General features: G+C 45.4%; 1 protein-coding gene and 1 long non-coding RNA gene across 2 annotated transcripts in view; both read right to left on the reverse strand.

Moving 5' to 3' along the window:
* Positions 1-24,514, reverse strand: part of LOC308663138 — an 861,733-nt gene that overhangs the window by 765,748 nt on the left and 71,471 nt on the right. The window lies entirely within an intron of this gene.
* Positions 1-24,514, reverse strand: part of ARK2C (arkadia (RNF111) C-terminal like ring finger ubiquitin ligase 2C) — a gene marked incomplete at both ends in the record, with an annotated part of 99,673 nt that overhangs the window by 9,029 nt on the left and 66,130 nt on the right. The window contains 5 exons of the mRNA XM_081319305.1: positions 1,804-1,899; positions 3,415-3,513; positions 4,886-5,015; positions 14,679-14,804; positions 15,934-16,228. Of these exons, the coding sequence (XP_081175431.1) occupies positions 1,804-1,899; positions 3,415-3,513; positions 4,886-5,015; positions 14,679-14,804; positions 15,934-16,228 (746 nt within the window). The remainder of the gene's footprint in view (positions 1-1,803; positions 1,900-3,414; positions 3,514-4,885; positions 5,016-14,678; positions 14,805-15,933; positions 16,229-24,514) is intronic.

Raw genomic sequence — 24,514 nt, forward strand, 5'->3', positions numbered from 1 at the left:
GGATGAAAGGTGGAGATTCGTTCTCCGAGCTTGTGGGTCGGTTTCCGAATGTGTCGTTATCAGAAGAGGTGAGGGGATGTCTGTGTCTGTGGGGGTTTTTTCTGCTTATAAAGGTTTTGTGGGGTCCGTAGGTCTTGTAGGTGTGTGTGTGTGTCTTGTGATGGGTCTTGTGATGGGAGGTCGTGTCACTGGGAGGTGAAGTGCTGGTTGTGTGTGGGGGGTGTTGGTCGAGGGTGGACGCTGTCGCTGATCAGCTGTGCGGTTGATTTGAGGACCCAGATTGTTGAGGGGGGGCAATATGCTTTCCTTGTAACCCAGGAGTGTCAAACTTACAATGTCATGTGACGTCTCGTGACTTTTTTCCCATTGCCGAGAATGGGGTGGGCGTGGTTTCGGCATGACGCATCCGGCCCACAGGCCAGTGGTTTGACACCCCTGTCGCAACCACTTAGAGAGGGCTGCAAAGCCCTCTGAAGTGGTATATAAGTCTGAGTGCTACTTAAGTTTAACAATAATAGTAAAGTCTTTGTAGCGGTGCCCCTATCTCTCTCTGGGAAATATGCCTATAGGCAAAGACATGAAGGAAGGGAAGCATCAGGAGAACAATGAAAGCAAACACGATTTAAATTTGGCGGACAATGGAATATGTTGATGGCTTTGGACCGAATCAGCGAAAAACCAGACAAGCTGAGTTTTAAGGTGGCATGTATACAGCTGCTGGTGTGGGAAGAATCCAGAGAAAGAAATTTTTTGGGAAATATCTTAAAAGGCGGAATATTATATTTCCCCAAAGGATCTTAAAGGCAGAAACCAACATCCGCCCCATGAAGTCTCTCTCTGCCCCAAACAGAAACCAGGTCTGCAGAAAAGCAGATGTGATCATCTTGTCAGAAAGATTGGAGTCAGCAAGCTGGGATTAGAAAGACAAAGATCCCTAGAATTAACAATCCCTCACACCAAAAAATCCAACACTCATCAGCCCCAGCCCCAGGGAAGCAGGATATGACCTTTGGGACATTAGGATTAACCCACCATCATCAGAATACCAGAAAGGCACACTCAGACTCAGGTCAAAGTTCATGCCACAAGAAGAACTCGAAACAAAAGCCCAAGAAGGTATAAAAACCCACCACTCTGTACTACAGGTGGTCACTTTTTTTCCAGAGCCATCTTCCTGTCTGGCTCTCCTCTTCAATAAACTACAAGCTTTTTTCTAAAGCAGTCGCCGTGTTGTTTATTCCCGGCTTGGACTGAACCCTGATGAAGATTTTTCTTTCAACACCTGCTCGGGGAGACATAGGTAAGGTAAAGGTAAAGGTTCCCCCGCACATGCGTGCTAGTCGTTTCCGACTGTAGGGGCCGGTGCTCATCTCCGTTTCAAAGCCAAAGAGCCAGCGCTTGTCCGAGGACGTCTCCGTGGTCATGTGGCCGGCATGACTAGACGCCAAAGGCGCACGGAGCGCTGTTCCCTTCCCACCGGAGTGGTCCCTATTTTTCCACTTGCATTTTTACGTGCTTTCGAACTGCTAGGTTGGCAGAAGCTGGGACGAGTAACAGGTGCTCACTCTGCTACGTGGCACTCGGGATTCAACCCGCCAAACTACCGACCTTCTGAGACATACTGGCCTCTAATCCAGGGGTTCCCAAATGGGGGGTTTGAAAACGAGTTTTCAAAATTAGAGTGTCTACACCTAATTCGTTGCCATTATTTCGAACTTTTGTTAAGGGGATGCGAGAATATATCAGAAGCGTTCTGGGGGGGCGGGCTATAGACAAAGTTGGGAACCGATGCTCAGTGCTTACCTTCTTGTATTTGTGCGGGAAAGTGAACCGTTCGATGGTGTTTTGCACAGCTCCCCTACTCACACTTCCCAGCCGGTCTTCTAGTTGCAACAACTCCTAGATCAGAAAAGGCAAAGATGAAGGTGCTTCTGTCTACAATAGGCTGGTTTAGCGAGCTGTTTTTGTGGCTTTTCCATCTGACCCTCCCCCCAAAAAATGTTTCCCTTTTTTTATGAAAAGCCCATTAAGGAGAAAGATATATGCTCTTCATCAGAAATGCAATTATTTCGTGCAGACTTCCTGGCTCTTCCCAAAATAACATTATCTTGGTCCCCTTCTCCAACCTAGGTCTGCAGAGATCCACCAAGCAAATCGACAGCTTGGAATACTGGGAGTTGTAGTGCAGCCCTTCAGGGAGATGGTGTGTCTAGAGGAGGGGTGTCCAATCTTGGCAGCTTTAAGACTTGTGGACTTCCAAGTCCCGGAATTCTCCAGCCAGCCGTGCTGACTTGGGAATTCTGGGAGTTGAAGTCCACAGATCTTAAAGTAGGGAGTTGAAGCCCACAAGACATAAAGTCGCCGCAGTTGGGCACCCCTCTTCCTTGGAGAAAGAGGTCCTACTAGGACGTTGAATGGTGAACCTTTGCAGTCAAAGAGTTCATCCATGTCTACTGCTTGCTGACAGGTCACGGAGAGGACCGCATGACATGCTCAGCCAGGCACCAGCTCGTAGCAAAGGGAGCCTCCAGATATCCTTCTGGGGCCTTCTGTGAGTTTCTGAAGAGTCCTTCTGCATGCCCCGGTCTTCTCCTGGATCTGGTCTGGATCTGGACTTCTGCTAGCATAGGGCAATCAGTCTACAGCAAATATTTGCAAAGGAAGTTTAGGGGTCTTCCCTGTAGCTATAAGTCATCTGGGTCTCTGGTGGGCAGGTAAGGAAAGAGTCAGGTGTCTTTGTGTCAGACTGTGTCTCCAACTTCTCCTGCCAATCCATATTTGGCAAAGGGAAGGGAAGTGGCAGGTTCTCCTGGTTGAGCAGGGGGCTGGACTAGAAGACCTCCAAGGTCCCTTCCAGCTCCTCTTCTCTTCTCTTCTCTTCTCTTCTCTTCTCTTCTCTTCTCTTCTCTTCTCTTCTCTTCTCTTCTACTCTACTCTACTCTACTCTACTCTACTCTACTCTACTCTACTCTACTCTACTCTACTCTACTCTACTCTACTCTACTCTACTCTACTCTACTCTACTCTACTCTATTCCAGCTTTCTTTTTTCTCTTTGTTTGATTCTTTCCCATCCAAGATAAAAATAAGGGGAAAAATAACAATCCACCCCCCTCCTCGTCCTCCTCCTTTTCTCCTCCTCCTCCTCCTCCTCCTCCTCCTCCTCTTCCTCCTCCTCCTCCTCCTTTTTCTTCTTTTCAAGAATAACACATTAAAGCAAAGGGTGCCGAGCTTGGCCACTTTAAGACCTGTGGACTTCAACTCCCAGAATTCCCCAATCAGCCATGTTGGCTGGGGAACTCTGGGAGTCGAAGTCCATGAGTCTTAAAGTGGGCAAAGCTGAACAACCGTGCACTAAAGCCTGCCAATGAGGGGCAGCCACCAAACAGATGCATAAATGCTCTTTGTCACTCACCTCATGACTTTCCCGCACGGCCGATGGGTGCCGATTTGGATTCAGTCCTTGAAGAGCCAGCAGCTGAAACTGGGGGTAATTCCTGATTTCGTGGACCACCTGGGAAGCGATGAAGAGAAGCAACATGGAGGGGTCAGCTTCCTCAAATAGCCCCTGAAAATGGTGGCTGGCTAAACCTCTTGAAGAGCATCCCAAACTCTCCCAACTCCTCCAGCCACTTCTAATGACGCTGGCGGAAATGAACGTCGTTGCTTCTCCTTCCTCCTTCTGAGGCCGGAACTGTGGTGAAACTTTATAATAAAAACCTTCTTTGTTTTTTTTTCCAGAGTCTAGGTCACTTGGGAAATGTGGCAGGTCTAAGCTAGATCAGGAAGTTGAAAAGAATGTCCCCTCCCCTCGTGAACAGCAAATCGCTTCCAGATTTTATTGAGAAAACTACCCAGAAATGATGATGGCTTCAGGGAGGGAGGGAAAGAAGGAAGGAGGGAAGGAGGGAAGGAAGGAAGGAAGGAAGGAAGGAAGGAAGGAAGGAAGGAAGGAAGGAAGGAAGGAAAATGGGAGGGGGAAAGAAGGAAGGAAGGAAGGAAGGAAGGAAGGAAGGAAGGAAGGAAGGAAGGAAAGGGGGGAGGGAGGAGAAAGAAGGAAGGAAGGAAAGAAGGGAGGGAGGGAAAGGGAGGGAGGATAAAGAAGGAAGGAAAAGAAAGGGAGGGAGGGAAGGAAGGAAGGAAGGAAGGAAGGAAGGAAAGAAGGAAGGAAGGAAGGAAGGAAGGAAGGAAGGAAGGAAGGAAGGAAGGAAGGAAGGAAGGAAGGAAGGAAGGAAGGAAGGAAGGAGAATGATGGAAGAGGGGACAGGGAGGGAGGGAGGAAGGAAGGAAACGGGACGGAGGGAGGAGAAAGAAGGAAGGAAAAGGAAGGAAGGAGAAGGAAAAAGGATGGAAGAGGGGGAAGGGAAGAAGGAAGGAAGGAAAAAAGGGAGGGAGGGAGGGAGGGAGGGAGGGAGGGAGGAAGGAAGGAAGGAAGGAAGGAAGGAAGGAAGGAAGGAAGGAAGGAAGGAAGGAAGGAAGGAGAAACTTCCTGACAGTGAGGACAATCAACCAGTGGAACAGCTTGCCACCAGAAGCTGTGGGCTCTCAATCCCTGGAGGTTTTTAAGACGAGACTGGACAGTCACTTGTCTGAGACAATATAGGTTCTCCTGCTCGAGCAGAGGGCTGGACTAGAAGACCTCGAAGGTCCCTTCCAGCTTCTATTCTATTCTATTTGAGTCAAATCTGGAGTTGAAAATGAATTAGGCTATGAATTAGACCAGCATTATACTCTGGGACCGGCATCACTTCTCACAAGAGTGGAACCCTTCCTTTGCCATGCAATCTGGGTCTTTCCCCTTGCAAGCCATGGATTGACGGCCTTTCCAGGGCAGCCTGCGTTCTTTCTGACCTCAAACCGTCTCTGCTAACATCCCCTTGACTTACCATCTGTGTGGAGGACGTATTCTGGGGGAAATGGTGCATTCTTTGTGAAGCCAAATAGTGCTGATAATGTTGAGGGACTGGCCTGACCTGGAACTGGTTGTGACCGAGGCCGGCGTCAACACTGAGATCCCTAGAAAGACAAAAATCAAAATCAGGAATCAGTCAAATGGATGTCCTCCTCTTTGGACAACTTTCCCTTGTCAAAATACCTACATTCATTTCCTACCTGCATTGCCAATGGCTAGCTCAGGGGTAGGCAGCCTTGGCTCTTTCATGACTGGTGGACTTCAACTCCCAGAATTCCTGAGCCAGCATGGGGGAACTATGGCCCCCTCATGACTGGTGGACTTCAACTCCCAGAATTCCTGAGCCAGCATGGGGGAACCACGGCCCTTTCATGACTGGTGGACTTCAACTCCCAGAATTCCTGAGCCAGCATGGGGGAACTATGGCCCCCTCATGACTGGTGGACTTCAACTCCCAGAATTCCTGAGCCAGCATGGCTCAGCTTGGAAACCTCTCCCTTTCCCCTCAGCATGGCTGGCTCAGGAATTCTGGGAGTTGAAGTCCACCAGTCATAAAAGGGCCAAGGTTGCCTACCCCTGAGCTAGCTGTTAAGAGATCCTGGAGGAAAGGGGGGAAAAGTCACCACAGGGTGATTGTCCACTATCCAAGTCTAACAGGAGAGTCAATTTTGCGGAGTTGGAGGAAGTTTTAAGGGCATTTTTTTTTTGCTGTTACACTTCCTTAAGGGTACGTGCCTACCCTTAAAAAAAACCCCAAACACCCAAATGAGCATAAATGAACTGTGAAAACAAGGCAAAGAAATTTATTTTTAATAAAGATATAAAGATTAAAAAAAATCTTCACACCTCTCCTGGGTTCTGTCTGCATCTCCCTGAGATTCCATTAGGGTTTTGTTTTTTTTTTTCAATCTGTATTTAGCTCTTGGAATTTTAAATTGATTTTATATTTGTAGTTGTTTTTATATTTACATTTTTTTTACTGCATTGTAAGATGAGCACAGTTACAAGAGCCTCATAGTGAGATGGACAGCATATAAATTCAATATTTTTTAAAAAAATAAATAAATGAATAAATAAAATAATTCACACTTTGGAAACTTTGATCTAGAAACCTCTAGGCAGGACAAGAAACAACAGATGGAAACTAATCAAGGAGAGAAGCAACCTGGAACTAAGGAGAAACTTCCTGACAGTGAGAACAATTAACCAGTGGAACTCCTTGCCTCCAAAAGCTGTGAATGCTCCAACTCTGGAAGTTTTTAAGAAGAGACTGGACAGCCATTTGTCCGAAATGGTCTAGACCCAGGGTAGGCAACCTTGGCCCTTTCATGACTTGTGGACTTCAACTCCCAGAATTCCTGAGTCAGCCTGGCTCAGCATGGAAACCTCTCCCTTCCCCTCAGCATGGCTGGCTCAGGAATTCTGGGGGTTGAAGTCCACCAGTCCTAAAAGGGCCGAGGTTGCCTACCCCTGGTATAGGTCCTCCTGCTTGAGTAGAGGGTTGGACTAGAAGACCTCCAAGGTCCCTTCCAGCTCTATTCTGATTGAATTTGCCTGCTGGAGAGCAATCACCCCTGTCTACAGAAGAGCTCAAGTGGGGAATTATTATGGATTAATTATGTAAACAGAAATGATGCCCTCTGAATACCTTTGAGCCTGATCTGGTCTTTCCCAGGGGAACAGCTTGCCACTAGAAATCGTGGGCGCTCCGTCACTGGAGGCTTTTAAGAAGAGGCTAGACAGTCACTTGTCTGAAATGGTATAGGATCTCCTGCTGGAGCAGGGGGCTGGACTAGAAGACCTCCAAGGTCCCTTCCAGCTTCTATTCTATTCTGTTCTGTTCTGTTGTGTTCCATTCCATTGTGTTCCATTCCATTCCATATACATACACACACACATACACACAGAGAGACACACAGTCACACAGAGACACAGTCACACACACACAGAGACACACAGAGACACACACACACACAGAGAGACACACACAGACACAGACACACACACACACACACACACGTGTGTGTATGTGTGTATGTGTGTGCGTCTGTGTGTAAAAAAATTTTTTTGGATTGCTAACAAAGAATTAAAGGGAGAAAAATTTACACAAATAATGAGTTGTCACAGTTGCGACTACAGCTTGTGGATGGTCTTAGGTTAGGCTGATACAGGCAATAAGGTTTGGCCCGTATTTGGGCCGGCAAGGTATTTTAAAATACTTAAAAAATACTTCACACACACACACACACACACACACACACACACACATAAACAACACTGAGAACAGATCACCTATTTTGTGTACTTTGTTGTTCAAGTGTTCTTTTTTTATTCAGGGTCTGATAAATTAACTCTGGGATCGTGGAACAAATTCGCCTTGAACTGAATCATTCATTAGTAGGCAGCAAAAAATGTTTCATACGTATGCAGGGTATTCCAAAAGCTGGGCCTCACAGACAATTTAGTATATAAATTGCATTAAATGTATAAATTGGTTGTCCTTTTCTTCCAATTACTTTCTTCCTGGTTTGATGCATGACTTTTCAACATTTCTAAGCATGGCCTGTATTTTCTCTGAAAGGAAAATTTACTGCGGTTGGCTTATATCAAACCTTTGGGTGCAACGTGTACCTCTCTCTGTGTGTGGGTGGGCGTGTTTGTTTGTTTGTCTGTGCACACACAGTGTTCTGTACCAGCCTGCTACCGGCCCTGCAGAAAAGGCAGGGACAACCCCTTTTACAAGAAGGCAAGAGGCTGGAATTACGCCTGCCAAATTTATTGCTACAAAAACAAATGGAACAAGACAAACCAAGAAACAGGAGCTTTAAGAAACAGGAACTATCCAAGCGGTTGCCTTCAGCAAACCAGCCCTCCCACACATTCCCCTTATATAGAGTTCAGGGCGTGGCTTCTCTCTGCCTCCTTCCGAGAAGCCCCATTGCCTTCCTCTGTTTACTCCTAATTGACTGCCTCCTGCGTCGGGCGTCCTTGAACAGGGCCAGCTGTGGGTCATCTTCATCCACGCTGTCAGGCTCACACAGCTGGGTCTCCGTCGTGACCAAGTGGGAGGGGCCTGGCTGAGGGCTCTCATCAGCAAGATCTTCAACGCCCCCCTCCTCCTCCTCTGAGTCGTCCGACCCAACTGCCGAACCCACAGGCTGACCCTGAATCACAACACACAGGCACAGTCAGAGAGATCAGGTGTGCCAAAAAAACAGCGCCCTTCAGTTAATTGCAATGTGATAAATAAAGAGATGACCAAAGTCATGCTTTCTTCAAAGGAAAAAAAACCTGTCTGAACTTTGGGGGACAGCAGGGATTTTTAAGCAGTTCTGCAGATCCTTCCCCCCCAAAAAAAAAAATTTTTTTGAGAGTGACCCCACTTTCCACGTGCCTGTCTCTGAGTGGTTCCGTCTACAGGGACTTTTATTTCCCCCTCTCCCTCCATTCCACGAAGGTGTGGGAAAACACACATCCGGAAAGACACGCGGAGAGGACAAACTTGAGTATGGGGAGAAGCAAACCCCACGGAGCCAGAGGGGAAGGAAGCCAACGGAAGGGAAACTGAGGGCAGTCTGGGGAAGAGAGTCTACAGACAGCCCAGAGGACATGATGGGGGGAGCAGAAAGAATTAATTCCTTCCTTCCCTCCCTTTATCTTCCTTCCTTCCTTCCTTCCTTCCTTCTTTCTCCTCCCTCCCTCCCTTCTTTCTTTTTCCTTCTTTCCTTCCCTCTTTCCTTAATTAACATTAATATTTATACGTTACTTATATGTAAGGGTGTAGGTCTATACATAAGTTTATTTATTTATTTATTTATTGATGGGATTTATATCCCGCCCTATCTCCTGAAGGACTCAGGGCGGCTCACAATAAAACATATAATAAGTGCATAAATCAAGATAAAATGAAATTGAGAACATCAGTGCAATAAAAAATTAGAGAATTTAAAAATGAATTAAAAATACTAAATATAAATTAATTAAAATGCCTGTCAGTCTAGGTTGTAGGTAGTATGATTTAAATGTGTGTTATGTATGTGTACACTTTGGGAGCAAGCGATTAAATTTTATTTTTAATGTGTGCGGTTGAATCCCACCACTCCTTCCTTCGTTCCTTCCCTCCCTTTTCCTTCCTTTCTTCCACCCTCCCTCTCTCCCTCCCTTTTCCTTCCTTCCTTCCTTCCCTCTCTCCCTTTCTTTTCCTTCCTTCGTTCCTTCCTTCCTCCCTCCCTCCCTCCCCCCCTTCCTTCCTTCCTTCCTTCCTTCCTTCCTCCCAGCTGACTTGAAGCCAGTCGTTCTTCCTCACACTTCTATCGCTCCCTCTCCGTGCTGTTACACCCTTCAAGGGAGGGCAATCCCACACAGACCATCCTCCTCCTCACTTAGAAGTGGCCAATGTGTCTTCTGAAGCTTCCGGAGCCACCCACTCAAGACTGTGGCTTGGGGTTTTCCCAAAAGGCATTCCCTGGCCTCTAAGGTGGCATCCACCCCGTTGCTGACGCAGGAGCGGCTGCCTTTCCGTTCTTCTGGGTGGAAGGAACAAGCGAAGTGAGTCACCCCGGAAGAAGCGGGTGACTGTGAGGTGCAATTAACCCCGTGGAATTTCAAAGCGACAAGGATAAAAAGGGCAAGCCCTGGTTGGTCCTCCATTATTCTGAGAGGGCAAAGACAGCCGACTTCAAAGAATTCTGCAACTAATGGCCCACGGCGTTGCAGGTTTGACAACCATCTGTATGAAGGCATTTCCTTTCTATGCAGAAAGGAGGAATTCAGCATGAAACAAATTCACCCTCTTGAGCTAAAAAATATGCAGAAAATTAACCTCTTTTCTTCAATCTTTTTGCCTTGTTTTTTTCTCCATTATCGAAATGGGCAAGGTTTTGAAGATGCTATGTGCTATGCATGTGGCTCAGTGGGTTAGGACGCTGAGCTTGTCGATCAGAAGGTCGGCAGTTTGGCGGGTCGAATCCCGAGTGCCGCGTAGCAGAGTGAGCGCCTGTTACTCGTCCCAGCTTCTGCCAACCTAGCAGTTTGAAAGCACGTAAAAATGCAAATAGAAAAATAGGGACCACTGCGGTGGGAAGGTAACAACGCTCCGTGCGCCTTTGGCATCTAGTCATGCCGGCCACATGACCACGGAGACGTCCTCGGACAAGCGCTGGCTCTTCGGCTTTGAAACGGAGATGAGCACCGGCCCCTAGAGTCGGAAACGACTAGCACACATGTGCGGGGGAACCTTTACCTTATATACATATGCATATACATATACATATACATATACATATACATATACATATACACATACACATACACACACACACACACACACATACAAGAAACAGACCAAACAAAAGAGGAGGTGGAGTTGCTCTCTATATAAGAAATAACTACATCTCTACAGAAATGATGAAAACTGTCTTGAATGCATTTGGGTCAATATAAAAGGGGGAGAAATGGCATTGCCATAGCTGTATACAATAGGCCACCCAACCAAACAGAGGTAATGGATGAACTTTTTGCTAGTCAGCTAACCAAGGTATGTAATGGGGGACTTTAATTATGGCTCAGCTTGGAAACCTCTCCCTTTCCCCTCAGCGTGGCTGACTCAGGAATTCTGGGAGTTGAAGTCCACAAGTCATAAAAGAGCCAAGGTTGCCTACCCCTGACCTTGACCATTAGCAATTCAGATTCTTATATACAGATAGCAGGAAATAAACTTGTAGCATTTTTGATCTTTATCCTGCCTTCTGCCTTCCTTGCACCTAAGAGAAAACCCAATGACTCTAAGATGACATCCAAGCATATTCCATGACTGCATGCTTATTTTGGACGTCCGATGCAAATACACGCCCTCAGTCATAACTGTTCTGTACCAGCCTACTACCGGCCCTGCAGAAAAGGCAGGGACAACCCCTTTACAAAAAGGCAGGAGGCTGGAACTAAGCCTGCCAAATTTATTAACATAAAACAGAGCAAACACGAATCATGAAAACAGGAGCTATTCAAACAGTTGCCTTCAGCAAACCAGCCCTCCCACACATTCCCCTTTTATACAGTTCAAGGCGTGGCTTCTCTCTGCCTCCTTCCGAGGTGCCCCATTGCCTTCCTCTGTTTACTCCTGATTGACTGCCTCCTGCGTCAGGCGTCCTTGAACAGGGCCAGCTGTGGGTCATCTTCATCCACGCTGTCAGGCTCACACAGCTGGGTCTGCGTCATAACCAGATGGGAGGGGCCTGGCTGAGGGCTCTGCAAAGCCTCAGGGCTGTCCTCTGCAACACCCCCCTCCTCCTCCTCTGAATCGTCCGACCCAACTGCCGAACCCACAGGCTGACCCTGAATCACAACAGTAACCTTTTTTGTGACGTCATTATATATATATATATATATATATATATAGGACAGGAAGGCCTGGAGGAACATTGTCCATAGGGTCGCGATGGGTCGGACAACAACAACATATATATACATACATATATATATATATATATATATATATATATATATATATATATATATATATATATATAAGATTTCTGTTGCTAAGTTGGATGCTGGTTAACGTTTTGTGCCCCGTTTTGCGACTTTTCTTGCCGCCGTTGTTAAGGGAGTCACTGCATTTGTTAAGCTAGTAACCCGGTCGTTAAGTGAATCTGGCTTCCCCCATTGACTTTGCTTGTCAGAAGGTCGCAAAAGGGGATGCGACGTGACCCCTGGGACACTGCGACCGTCATAAAGACGAACCAGTCGCCACGCATCCGAATGTTCAAACCGTGTCCATGGGGAGGCTGCAGCTGTGGTGTAAAAAAACGGCCGTAAGCCGCTGTTTTCCGTGCCGTTGTAACACTGAGCCGTCATTAAATGAATACCTGTACTTAAAATTCCCCTTCATTGTGCCCTTCAAACTTCCTAGTGGGGCCCACTTTGAGTTTGTGGTTGTCTTCTCCTTGTTCCCTCTTAGCATTTTGCGTTCTTCGCTGGGCACAGCCCGTATCCCGGTTCTCTTCCTTTGATTTTCCACCTATCTGAGAGAGCTTTTTTCCAGTCTGTATTTTAGCAAATCTCAGCTCCGTCTAAAGCTTTGGCTTCTAAAGCATATCAGCATTTATTCCTTATCCAAGATTCAGCTGAAGATATTAATTTATCTACTGTCAGGGATTTGGAACTCAGTGGTGGCTCAGTGGGTTAGGACGCTGAGCTTGTCGATCTGAAGGTCGGCAGTTTGGCGGGTCAAATCCCGAGTGCCGCGTAGCAGAGTGAGCGCCTGTTACTCGTCCCAGCTTCTGCCAACCTAGCAGTTCAAAAGCACGTAAAAATGCAAGTAGAAAAATAGGGACCACTACGGTGGGAAGGTAACAGCGTTCCGTGCGCCTTTGGTGTCTAGTCATGCCGGCCACATGACCACGGAGACGTCCTCGGACAAGCGCTGGCTCTTCGGCTTTGAAACGGAGATGAGCACCGGCCCCTAGAGTCGGAAACGACTAGCACGCATGTGCGGGGGAACCTTTACCTTTATTTAGCAAATCTCAGCTCCGTCTAAAGCTTTGGCTTCTAAAGCATATCAGCATTTATTCCTTATCCAAGATTCAGCTGAAGATATTAATTTATGTACTGTCAGGGATTTGGAACTGGGCTAATAAAGGAGGAAAGGTTGTGGAAATTGGGGGGGAAAAAGGCAGGGAACATCAGATAAGAGGCAAGGACAGGAAATAACAGTTATGAATCAGCAGCTCACTTTGAATAAAAGCCGTGTCCTTCCGCAGCTTCCAAATTCAACACCTTCTTTATAAGTCAGCGTAACTTTCCCACAGTGAAAAGAGAAAAAGAATGGAGGGAGGGACACAGAACTTTTCCTGCAATGCAGAGGTTTCAGGCCCAGCTCTAGTTTTGGATAAGTTCAGATAAAGGAAAAGGTTCCCCCACACATGCGTGCTAGTAATTTCTGACTCTAGGGGCCGGTGCTCATCTCCGTTCCAAAGCCAAAGAGCCAGCGCTTGTCCGAGGACGTCTCCGTGGTCATGTGGCCAGCATGACTAGATGCCAAAGGCGCACGGAACGCTGTTACCTTCCCACCGGAGTGGTCCCTATTTTTCTACTTGAATTTTGACATGCTTTCAAACTGCTAGGTTGGCAGAAGCTGGGACGAGTAACAGGCGCTCACTCTGTTACGCGGCACTCGGGATTCAACCCGCCAAACTGCCGACCTTCTGATCGACAAGCTCAGCGTCCTAACCCACTGAGCCACCGCGTCCCTTCTAAGTTCAGATAGATAAGATCAAAAAGAAAACCAGCCTAGAAATGGCTGGAATTGGGTATGTCCAGTCTAATGAAGAGAAGGACGGGGGGGGGGGGGGCAGGATAGCAGTCTTCCAATCCCTCAGGGGCTGCCCCAAAGAAGAGGCAGTCAAGCTATTCTGCAAAGCCCCTGAAGGCAGGATTAGAAGCAACAGATGGAAACTAATCAAGGAGAGAAGCAACCTAGAACTAAGGAGAAACTTCCTGACAGTGAGAACAATTAACCAGTGGAACAATCTGCCTCCAGAAGCTGTGAATGCTCCAACATTAGAAGTTTTTAAGAAGAGACTGGACAGACATTTGTCTGAAATGGTATAGGGTTTCCTGCCTGAGCAGGGGGTTGGACTAGATGACCTCCAAGGTCCCTTCCGACTCTGTTATTCTGTTAGTTTCTAAGATAAATTCAGTTTCTTAGATAAGGTATCTGGCCTCTGGATTATTAAAGCACCCAGAAGCACTGGTAAGTCGTATCAAAATAACAAAAATAGCATTTCAGCCTTGCAATACAGACAGCTCACCCTTTGTGCAACGGTGTGATATCAAAAGTGATGGAGTTGGCAATGATGCAACTTCATTATTTGTCCCCCTCTCTTAGTCCCTTATGGAAGCTTTTGTAGGGACTCACAACTTCTCATCTTCAAAAAGCAGAATAGAATAGCAGAGTTGCAAGGGAGCTTGGAGGTCTTCTAGTCCAACCCTCTGCTCAGGGTGGAAACCCTATGCCATTTCAGACAAATGGCTGTCCAGTCTCTTCTTAAAAGCCTCCAGTGATGGAGCACCCACACATTCTGAAGGCAAGCTGTTCCACTGGTTAATTGTTCTCAGTGTCAGGAAATTCCATCTTAGTTCAAGGTTGCTTCTCTCCTTGATGAGTTCCCATCCGTTGCTTCCTGTCCTTAAAGTTCTTCCATCATGACATCTCATCAGGTCATAGCAGAAGGTTAATAATTAAGGTTCATGCAGTGACATCATGACCCATAAGCCATTATGTTAAAATCATAAGGGCATGTGTCACAGTCTTCTCTTGCTTGAGCAGGGGGCTGGACTAGAAGACCTCCAAGGTCCCTTCCAGCTCTCTTCTCTTCTCTTCTCTTCTCTTCTCTTCTCTTCTCTTCTCTTCTCTTCTCTTCTCTTCTCTTCTCTTCTCTTCTCTTCTCTTCTCTTCTCTTCTCTTCTCTTCCATTCCAATTCCAATTCCAATTCCAATCCATCTATTCTATTCTATTCTATTCTATTCTATTCTATTCTATTCTATTCTATTCTATTCTATTCTATTCTATTCTATTCTATTCTATTCTATTCTATTCTATTCTATTCTATTCTATTCTCTAATTCAGTGAAAATCTTGAGGAAAATCTCCAGAACTCTAGACCTTCTTCCAGTCCTAAAGGAAGTCAGATCACCATTTCCAGAAGCAACCAACTCATTTCATTTATGCTTTTGTTCCCAATCCTTGGGAGTAAAGAATGACTTACCAGTCTGTTCCTTCGGCTAAATATCTAGGTTGAGGCGCCACAGTCCGGGGAGTTTGCAGCTGATGGCCAAATTCAAAGCTTGGATGTAACCGATGAGGTTGGACAGGCATGTGCTCCTGAGTCCGCCTGCAAGAGGGAAGGAGAAGAATGAGTAGACACACTGCTCTCTTTCCACGTCTTCTCACCGAGTTCTAAATTCCACATATCGCTCGGAGAACCCCCTGTTTAGATCAAAGTAGGGAAATGGTGTGGGAGGTGAGCAAAATCAAGGTTGTTGGTCTGTCCATGGGGGTATAATAGAAGGCATGATGGCATTCTGGCCTATGTGACATCATGGATCCCTACAAAGTGAATCAAAAGGGTAGAGATGTCATATGCAACATGATGTCCTTACACAAGTGACATCTTATGCAAATACTGCAAAGTAGAATGGAGTGGAGTGGAGTAGAACAGAATGGAATAGAGAAAATGTGGAATAGAATAGAATAGAATAGAATAGAATAGAATAGAATAGAATAGAATAGAATAGAATAGAATAGAATAGAATAGAATAGAATAGAATAGAATAGAGAAAATGTGGAATAGAATAGAATAGAATAATAGAATAGAATAGAATAGAATAGAATAGAATAGAATAGAATAGAATAGAATAGAATAGAATAGAATAGAATAGAATAGAATAGAATAGAATAGAATAGAATAGAATAGAATAGAATAGAATAGAATAGAATAGAATAGAATAGAGAAAATGTGGAATAGAATAGAATAATAGAATAGAATAGAATAGAATAGAATAGAATAGAATAGAATAGAATAGAATAGAATAGAATAGAATAGAATAGAATAGAATAGAATAGAATAGAATAGAATAGAATAGAATAGAATAGAATAGAATAGAATAGAATAGAGCGCCTGGAGGCAGGACAAGAAGCAATGGATGGAAACTAATCAAGGAGAGAAGCAACCTAGAACTAAGGAGAAACTTCCTGACAGGACAATTAACCAGTGGAACAACCTGCCTCCAGAAGCTGTGAATGCTCCAGCACTGGAAGTTTTTAAGAAGAGACTGGACAGCCATTTGTCTGAAATGGTATAGGGTTTCCTGCCTGAGCAGGGGGTTGGACTAGATGACCTCCAAGCTCCCTTCCAACATTATCATCGTCATCATCATCATCATGTTGAGGGCTACCTGTACTGGCAGTTGTCCCCCCCACCCAAAAAAACCCCCAGCCTCCCAAGGGGGAGGGGCCCTCACCTGGGATGGGAGGTGAACCTGCGGTGGTGCTGGGCCTCCAGGAGCCTCTGCTGGAGAAGATATTGCTGATGAAGGGCTTGAGGTAGGAACGGAGGTCCCGTCACATCCTGGAACGGCAGGGTGGGTATGGTGGGCAGCGACGAGTGGAGCGGGCTGCTGTGCTGGTGGGCGGCTGGGAGGTGAGGCTGGACGGCGTGAGGCAGGGGGAAGTCTGCGGAGATCTGAGGCTGGGGGGCAAGGTGGAAGTGCCGGCAGGAGGTAGCGTGGGGATGCTGGGACCTTTGGAAAGGAGCACCTGGAAGGCAAGGGAAGAGGTTCCACGGAGGCAGAAACCCCGGTCCCACGGGAGACGGCAGGTTGAGAGAGAAAGCGCCCTGGGGGGGCTTTGGAGTTACTGGACTTCAACTCCCAGAATTCCCCAGCCAGTTTTTCGATCCGGGGACTCCAACCCTGGGAACTTTAGGACTAGTGGATTTCAACTCCCCAGAATTCCCCAGCCAGTTTTTCAATCAGGCGATTCCAACTCTGGGAACTTTAGGATCAGTGGATTTCAACTCCCAGAATTCCCCAGCCATATTTTCAATCAGGCGATTCCGACTCTGGGAACTTTAGGATCAGTGGATTTCAACTCCCAGAATTCCCCAGCCACGTTTTCAATCAGGCAATTCCGACTCTGGGAACTTTGGGACTAGTGGACTTCAACTCCCAGAATTCCCCAGCCAGTTTTTCAATCCGGGGACTCCAACCCTGGGAACTTTAGAACTAGTGGACTTCAACTCCCAGAATTCCTCAGCCAGTTTTTCAATCAGGGGATTCTGATCCTGGGAATTTTAGAACTAGTGGGCTTCAACTCCCAGAATTCCCCAGCCAGTTTTTCAATCCGGGGACTCCAACCCTGGGAACTTTAGAACTAGTGGACTTCAACTCCCAGAATTCCTCAGCCAGTTTCTCAATCAGGGGATTCCCATCCTGGCAACTTTAGGACCAGTGGACTTCAACTCCCAGGATTCCCCAGCCACGTTTTCAATCAGGCGATTCTGACTCTGGGAACTTTGGGACTAGTGGATTTCAACTCCCAGAATTCACCAGCCAGTTTTTCAATCCGGGGACTCCGACCCTGGCAACTTTAGGACCAGTGGACTTCAACTCCCAAAATTCCCCAGCTACAGTTTTCAAATGATGGGAAGGAATATAAATCCTTCCATTCCTCACCATTCAGTCAGAACCCGAGGAAGCTTCTCGGGATGAGAAGCGAAACGCCTTCAAAGCAAAACAAAGAAAGTCTACTTGGCTCTTGAAAAAAAACACCTTTGCGACAATCCGGGACTGCGAATCTCCATAAACACCACTTAAAAAACTGCAGGCAGTTTGCAAAAAGTGAAGCCCTTGTTCGCTACGGGTCGGATTAAATAGGTAAATACCTATTTTGGGAGGGGGGCATGTCAGAAACCACAGTCACGTGACCGCAGGACGCTGCCAGCGGCTGAGCACCAGAAATGCGTGAAGATGTTTTGCTCCTCACTCAAGAAGCTTCTTCCGTTCTGACTGAAGAAGCTTCTGGGATGAGAAGCGAAACCCCTTCGGGAGAAGGGCGGTATACAAATTAAATTGTTATATTATTAAATTAAATTAAAACCAAACGAGTCCAGTTGCCCTTTGAAAAAACACCTTCAGGATTTTTTTTAAAAAAATGCCTTTTGCCTCACTTCGCTGGCATCACAACATTTCTCTCCTGTCCACAGCTCCCTAAAGACAGTGAGGGTGATGCCAAAACATCTGGAATCTACCCGCTGTTGAGGGTTCAAGAGAGCCTGGATTGCTATCCTGATCCAGGAGAACGGAGAGGGGAGGAGGCAACTGCGATGCGGTGGATGTACAAGCGACCCAATTATCTGGCTTGTCTTAATCTTTTGGCAGTTTTTACAAGGTTTGCGTAACCAACTGCCGGAGTGCCAGGAAATAGGTCATTAATCAAGTCCTGGGTTGGTAATTAATGACATTAACCTTGTCTGTCTACTGGGCTGGTGGCCAACACGTGCTCTTTATTGAAATAAATGCGCCGCTCTAAAATAATAACGGTAACAAGAAGCAGCCCTTTCTGCAGAATGTGGTAGGAAATAATATTAGTCTTGAGGACAACGGTCTTTTCCTTTTAGCTTTGCCAAACCCTTTCACTTAGTCAAACCAGACGTTGAGGTTTTCGTTCTCCCCCATCTCTCCCGCGAGCTAAAGCGCTGGGAGGAAGTTTGCGGGCGCTCTCACAAAATGGCTGACAACGGGAATTGCTTCGCCGCTTCTCGAGCAAACAGTTGGGGCTCCGTTGTGCTCGTCACTGGGGGACCGCCTGTAATTTTATCGAAATGCATTTCCTCTCCCCAGGAATCTCTGTGGAGATTCTGTCATCCAGGTGATCCCAAAGGTACTTTTTTCAAGAGGCAAATAGACTTTCTTGGTTTTTCTTTGAAGACGTTTCGCTTCTCATCCCAGAAGCTTCTGCGGCTCTGACTGGATGGTGGGGGAATGGAAGGATTTATACTCCTTGCAGACAGCTGGTCATTTGCAGTCTTTTAGAGGGTCGTTGAGGCCACTTGGAGGTTTATCTGGGTGTCCTCAGGGTCACCTGAGTGGTGCAAATGGGTGTGGTGGAGCCTTTTCTTTAAGATGTTTCACTTCTCATCCAAGAAGCTTCTTCAGCTCCGACTGGAATGGTGGGGAAGGATTCCTATTCCTTGCAGACAGCTGGTCATTTGCATCCTTTTAGAGAGCTGTTGAGGCCACCTGGAGGTTTACCTGAATCCTCAGGGTCACCTGAGTGGTGCAAATGGGTGTGGTGGAGCCTTTTCTTTAAGACGTTTCCCTTCTCATCTAAGAAGCTTCTTCTTTTTCCCACCTCCCGTGGACTTTTTACCTTCCCAAAGGAGACACCCAGCCGGTCATTTGCATCCTTTTAGAGAGTCGTTGAGGCCACCTGGAGGTTGACCTGTGTCCTCAGGGTCACCTCAGTGGTGCTGGAACTGCTGAAAGGACATCATCCATCTCCAGTCTACAACAGAGTCCTTTCAGCAGTTCCAAGAAGGCTCCACACCCATTTGCACCACTCGGGTGACCCTCCAAGTGGCCTCAAAAAGAAGGCAAGTGACCAGCTGTCTGCAAGGAGTATAAATCCTTCCGTTCCCCACCATCCAGTCAGAGCTGAAGAAGCTTCTGGGATGAGAAGCGAAACACCTGCAAAGAAAACGCAGGGAAGTCCAAGCTGCCTCCTAAAAAAAGCACCTTTGGGGGGGGGGGTCCTCCCCAGTAATACAGGTTTTGTTTTGAGGGGAAGCCTATATGAGCAAGATAAGGAAGCAAGCAAAGGCCTAGCTCTAGAAAAAGCGTTGGCTGATTTGCTACCTGCCGTCAACTGGGTGCAACAGAGCATCTGTATTTTAAAATAAAAATAAAAATAGTGAGCCAGGGGGATCCAGGCTACCTCAGAAAACCCACTCTCTCTTTCTCTCCCGCATGTGGAACGAGGTTTCTGCTTTGAAACCCGGTTCTCCTTGAAGCCTGAAGCTCTGGGAAACGGGTCATGGCACAAGCCTTCAGGTGCACGTCAAAAAAAAAAACAGTGCCAGCAGAAGACAGCTGTAATTGGGCCCTGAATGTCAAATGTGCTCCTGCTGGTTACCTTTGGATGCACGGCTGATGAGAAGCGATCTTTTCAAACTCGGGGGAAAAAAGCAAAAGCCACTCTTAAAGAGGGATCTGAGATGTAAAAGATGGAGAACCGCAAGCAGCTCGCCTCTGCTTGAAACCCCTGGATCTCAGGAGTGTCGTCTCTGACAGCATCGCGAAAAGGCAGGGGTCTTCAGTCGTGGCCCTTTCATGACCGGTGGACTTCAACTCCCAGAATTCCTCAGTCGGCCATTTTGATGAAACTGCGGTCTTGGATCCAAACCAGGGGTCTTCAAATATGGCCCTTTCATGACTGGTGGACTTCAACTCCCAGAATTCCTCAGCCAGCATGCCTGCCTGAGGTATTCTGGGAGTTGAAGTCCACTAGTCATCAAAGGGCCAGGTTTGAAGACCCCTTGCTGAAAGGTCTCACAAAGGACGAGATTTATATCTGCTATTTAGGGCTGAGGTTGAGCCAGAAGGACGGGTTTTTTTCCAATGGGCCTAATCACCCGGAGACGGTGATTTCTGTCTTCCCACCTGAAGTAGGAAAGCCATCTGGGTGACTTTGAGCCAGTCCCTCTCTGTCAGCCCAGCCCACCTGACAGGGCTGTTGTGGGGAAAATATCAGGAGGAAAAGGATGTGCTCACTGCCTTGAGGTTATTTATAAACAGAATAAAGGTGAGAGAAATGAAATTATAGATAGATGGGTGGGTGGATGGATGGATGGATGGATGGATGGATGGACAGACAGACAGACAGATAGATAAGAGAGAATAGATAGATAGATAGATAGATAGATAGATAGATAGATAGATAGATAGATAGATAGATAGATAGATAGATAGATAGATAATAGAATGATAGAAGAGACAGAGTAGATAGATAGATAGATAGATAGATAGATAGATAGATAGATAGATAGATAGATAGATAGATAGATAGATAGATAGATAGATAGATAGATAGATAGATAGATAGATAGATGGATGGATGGATGGATGGATGGATGGATGGATGGATGGATGGATGGATGGATGGATGGATGGATGGATGGATGGATGGATGGATGGATGAGAGAGATGATAGATAGATAGATAGATAGATAGATAGATAGATAGATAGATAGATAGATAGATAGATAGATAGATAGATAGACAGACAGACAGACAGATAGATAGAAAATAGAAGATAGATAGAAAATAGAAGATAGATAGAAGATAGGTTGAGAGAAAGATGATAGATAGATAGATAGATAGATAGATAGATAGATAGATAGATAGATAGATAGATGAGAGAAGGGAGAGACAGAGACAGAGATATACATTCATTCATTCATTCATTCTTCATTCATTCCAGGGACCGGAAAGATTAACGTCTGTAATGGGGGAAAGAGGGCAGAAGAGAGAAGATAGCGAGACAGCGATGAACGTCTCTTGCTAATGTCCATTCTTGACACATGCAGACAGGTGCACGGACATCACCTGGGAAATCTATGGAAGTCGGGCTTCCTTTGAAATCTCACCGTGGTTTTGCTCTTTGCCCTATATAGTTCAGGGACTCAGCCTCGGCCAAAGTCTGTGTATCTGTGCGCTGTGGGTCTGGGGTCTTCGTCTAGACACCAGCTGCTCCTACCTCTGTGTTGCACTTCCGTCCCCGAGAGTCCCAGCGGGGGCTCCAGGGTCTGGAAAGACTCCGTGACATTCTGACTCAGCAGGGGACGGGGAAACATCTAAATTTGTCTTCTTTCCGCGCAGACGAGAGACGGAGAAGTCGGTCCTGGGGGAACCTATAGTTCCAGTTCAGCCTGGCGCTTATCACCACACTGATAACAGGCAATTGTTTCTGAGTCTCAGCTGAACAGACCCATTAGGAAGTACGCCGATAAAAAGGGACAGATTCGCCAAAATACGCACACACACACACACACACACACACACAAAACAAAGCACCAAACTTGGAAAGATATAATCTTATAATTGACTACTGCAACCTTGGAAACTTTTAAGACTTGTGGACTTTAATTCCCAGAATTCCCCAGCCCTCACCTAGCTGTTTCTTCTGAAAGGTTCCGAAAACAGAATAACAGAATAACAGAGTTGGAAGGGACCCTGTCAGGAAGTTTCTCCTTGTGTGTCCCTCCCTCCATTTTTCTTCTCTTTTCACTGTGGGAAAGATACACTGACTTTTTGGAAGACGTGGAAGGGCTTTTATTCAATGTGAGGGACCAAATGGCTTTGTCAGCAGGACTGGGGACCACGCATGAAGACAGAGCCAATCAACACGTTGACTTGACTGTGTTGTTACTGCCATGTTGTGGGGGTGGGGTGGGGTTAATGAGTTTTAGAATAGAATAGAATAGAATAGAATAGAATAGAATAGAATAGAATAGAATAGAATAGAATAGAATAGAATAGAATAGAATAGAATAGAATAGAATAGAATAGAATAGAATAGAATAGAATAGAATAGAATAGAATACAGTAGAGTAGAGTAGTATAGATTAGAACAGAACAGAACAGAACAGAACAGAACAGAACAGAACAGAACAGAATAGAATAGAATAGAATTGAATAGGAAATATGGAATAGAATAGAATGGAATGGAATGGAATGGAATGGAATGGAATGGAATGGAATGGAATGGAATGGAATAGAATAGAATAGAATAGAATAGAATAGAATAGAATAGAATAGAATAGAATAGAATAGAATAGAATAGAATAGAATAGAATAGAATAGAATAGAATAGAATAGAATAGAATAGAATTGAATAGGAAATATGGAATAGAATAGAATAGAATAGAATAGAATAGAATAGAATAGAATAGAATAGAATAGAATAGAATAGAATAGAATAGAATAGAATAGAATAGAATAGAATAGAATAGAATAGAATACAGTAGAGTAGTATAGATTAGAACAGAACAGAACAGAACAGAACAGAATAGAATAGAATAGAATAGAATAGAATAGAATAGAATAGAATAGAATAGAATAGAATTGAATTGAATTGAATAGGAAATATGGAATAGAATAGAATAGAATAGAATAGAATAGAATAGAATAGAATAGAATAGAATAGAATGGAATGGAATGGAATGGAATGGAATGGAATGGAATGGAATGGAATGGAATGGAATGGAATAGAATAGAATAGAATAGAATAGAATAGAATAGAATAGAATAGAATAGAATAGAATAGAATAGAATAGAACAGAACAGAACAGAACAGAACAGAATAGAATAGAATAGAATAGAAAATATGGGACAGAACAGAACAGAACAGAATAGAATAGAAAATATGGAATAGAATAGAACAGAGTAGAGTAGAGTAGAGTAGAGTAGAGTAGAGTAGAGTAGAGTAGAGTAGAGTAGAGTAGAACAGAACAGAACAGAACAGAACAGAACAGAATAGAATAGAATAGAATCTTTGGGGCAGCCCCTCAAATACTGGAATAGCTGCTATTAGATACTGGAACGCTACTATCATGTCCCCCCTATTTCTTCTTTTCTCTAGAGTAGCCAAACCCAAGTCCCGCAGCCGTTCTTTGTATGTTTTGGCCTCCAGGCCTTGCATCATCTTAGTTGATCTTCTCTGAATTTTTCCCAAACTCTCAACATCTTTTTTGTGATATGGTGACCAAAATTGTGGATTATTTTTTTTTGAAAAAATTAAATTTTATAAGCTGCCCAGAGTCATCTATGTACAAACCAAGTGGCTATCTATGTTTGTTTAATAAATAATTTTTTTAAAAAAAAAATCCAAGGTGAAAGATAAAGCCTGCGCTGATGTTGAAGAAGAGGCTGCTTGCAGGGGCTGGATGAGATGTTCCAGGTGGTCCCTTCCCACTCCACAGTTGTGTGATTTATGGACTGCATCATTTACAACCTATCATTCTCCCCCAGTCCCTGAGTGGGTGATTGGGAAGCGTCCTTGACATTTGAGATTAGCAAGGCAGCCGAGGAGATATCCTGCTGGCCGTAAAGAACGACTACAGTTCTCCGGGACCTGCTGTGTGAAGAAGATCCTCGGCTTCCCATAATGGTCAGCCTTCAGGATTCTGCCCGTGAAAACCCGCTGGAGAATAGGGGCAGGCGAAGGGCGTAACCCATTAGCACTTCGAAAGGGCTGTGGGCAGGGACAGGAAATCAACTTTTTCAGACTGGAGAGTATAATGGAGAATTTTGGTGAGAAAAACAAAAAAGCATAGAGAAGGAGAAGGAGAAGGAGGAAGTTTTGATCCCCATATTACCAAAAAGGTGTGGGAAAAGTGCAGAGAAGAGCAACTGTGATGATTCAAGAGAGCAAAACGTATGAAGAAAGGTTGCAGGAACTCGGTATGGTTAGTCTAGAGAAGAAAGAGAACTATGGGGTGATCTGATAGCGGAGTTCCAGGATTTCAGGGGTTGCCAGAAAGAAGAGGAAGGGGGCAAAATTATTTTTTCCAAAGGACCAGAAGGCAAGACAAGACACAATGGATGAAAACTCATCAAGGAGAGAAGCAACCTGGAATTAAGGAGAAACTTCCTGACAGTGAGGACAATTAACCAGTGGAACAGCTTGCCTCCAGAAGTGGTGGCTGCTCCATCACTGGAGGTTTTAACGAAAAGACTGGACAGCCACTTGTCCGAAATGATATAGGCTCTCCTGCTTGAGCAAGGGGTTGGACTACAAAACCTCCAGGAGGAGGAGGAGGAGGAGGCAAGATGGAGGAGGAGGAGGAGGAGGAGGAGGAGGAGGAGGAGATGTTCAGCTAATAAGAAGAGATCGTTTGGTTGGTCCTTCAAACATGTAGGTCTGGTTCTAGCGGGGTCAGTCCTGTGCCAGCTAATAAAGCCTGTAAGTTTTTAAAAACTGATATTTATTTAAAAAAAAAAATCCATTTTCATTCATAATTTCCTCCCTAACAGGTACATCTAT

This window comes from Vipera berus, assembly GCF_964194415.1.
Source record: "Vipera berus genome assembly, chromosome: 2".
NCBI classification, from domain to species: Eukaryota; Metazoa; Chordata; class Lepidosauria; order Squamata; family Viperidae; genus Vipera; species Vipera berus.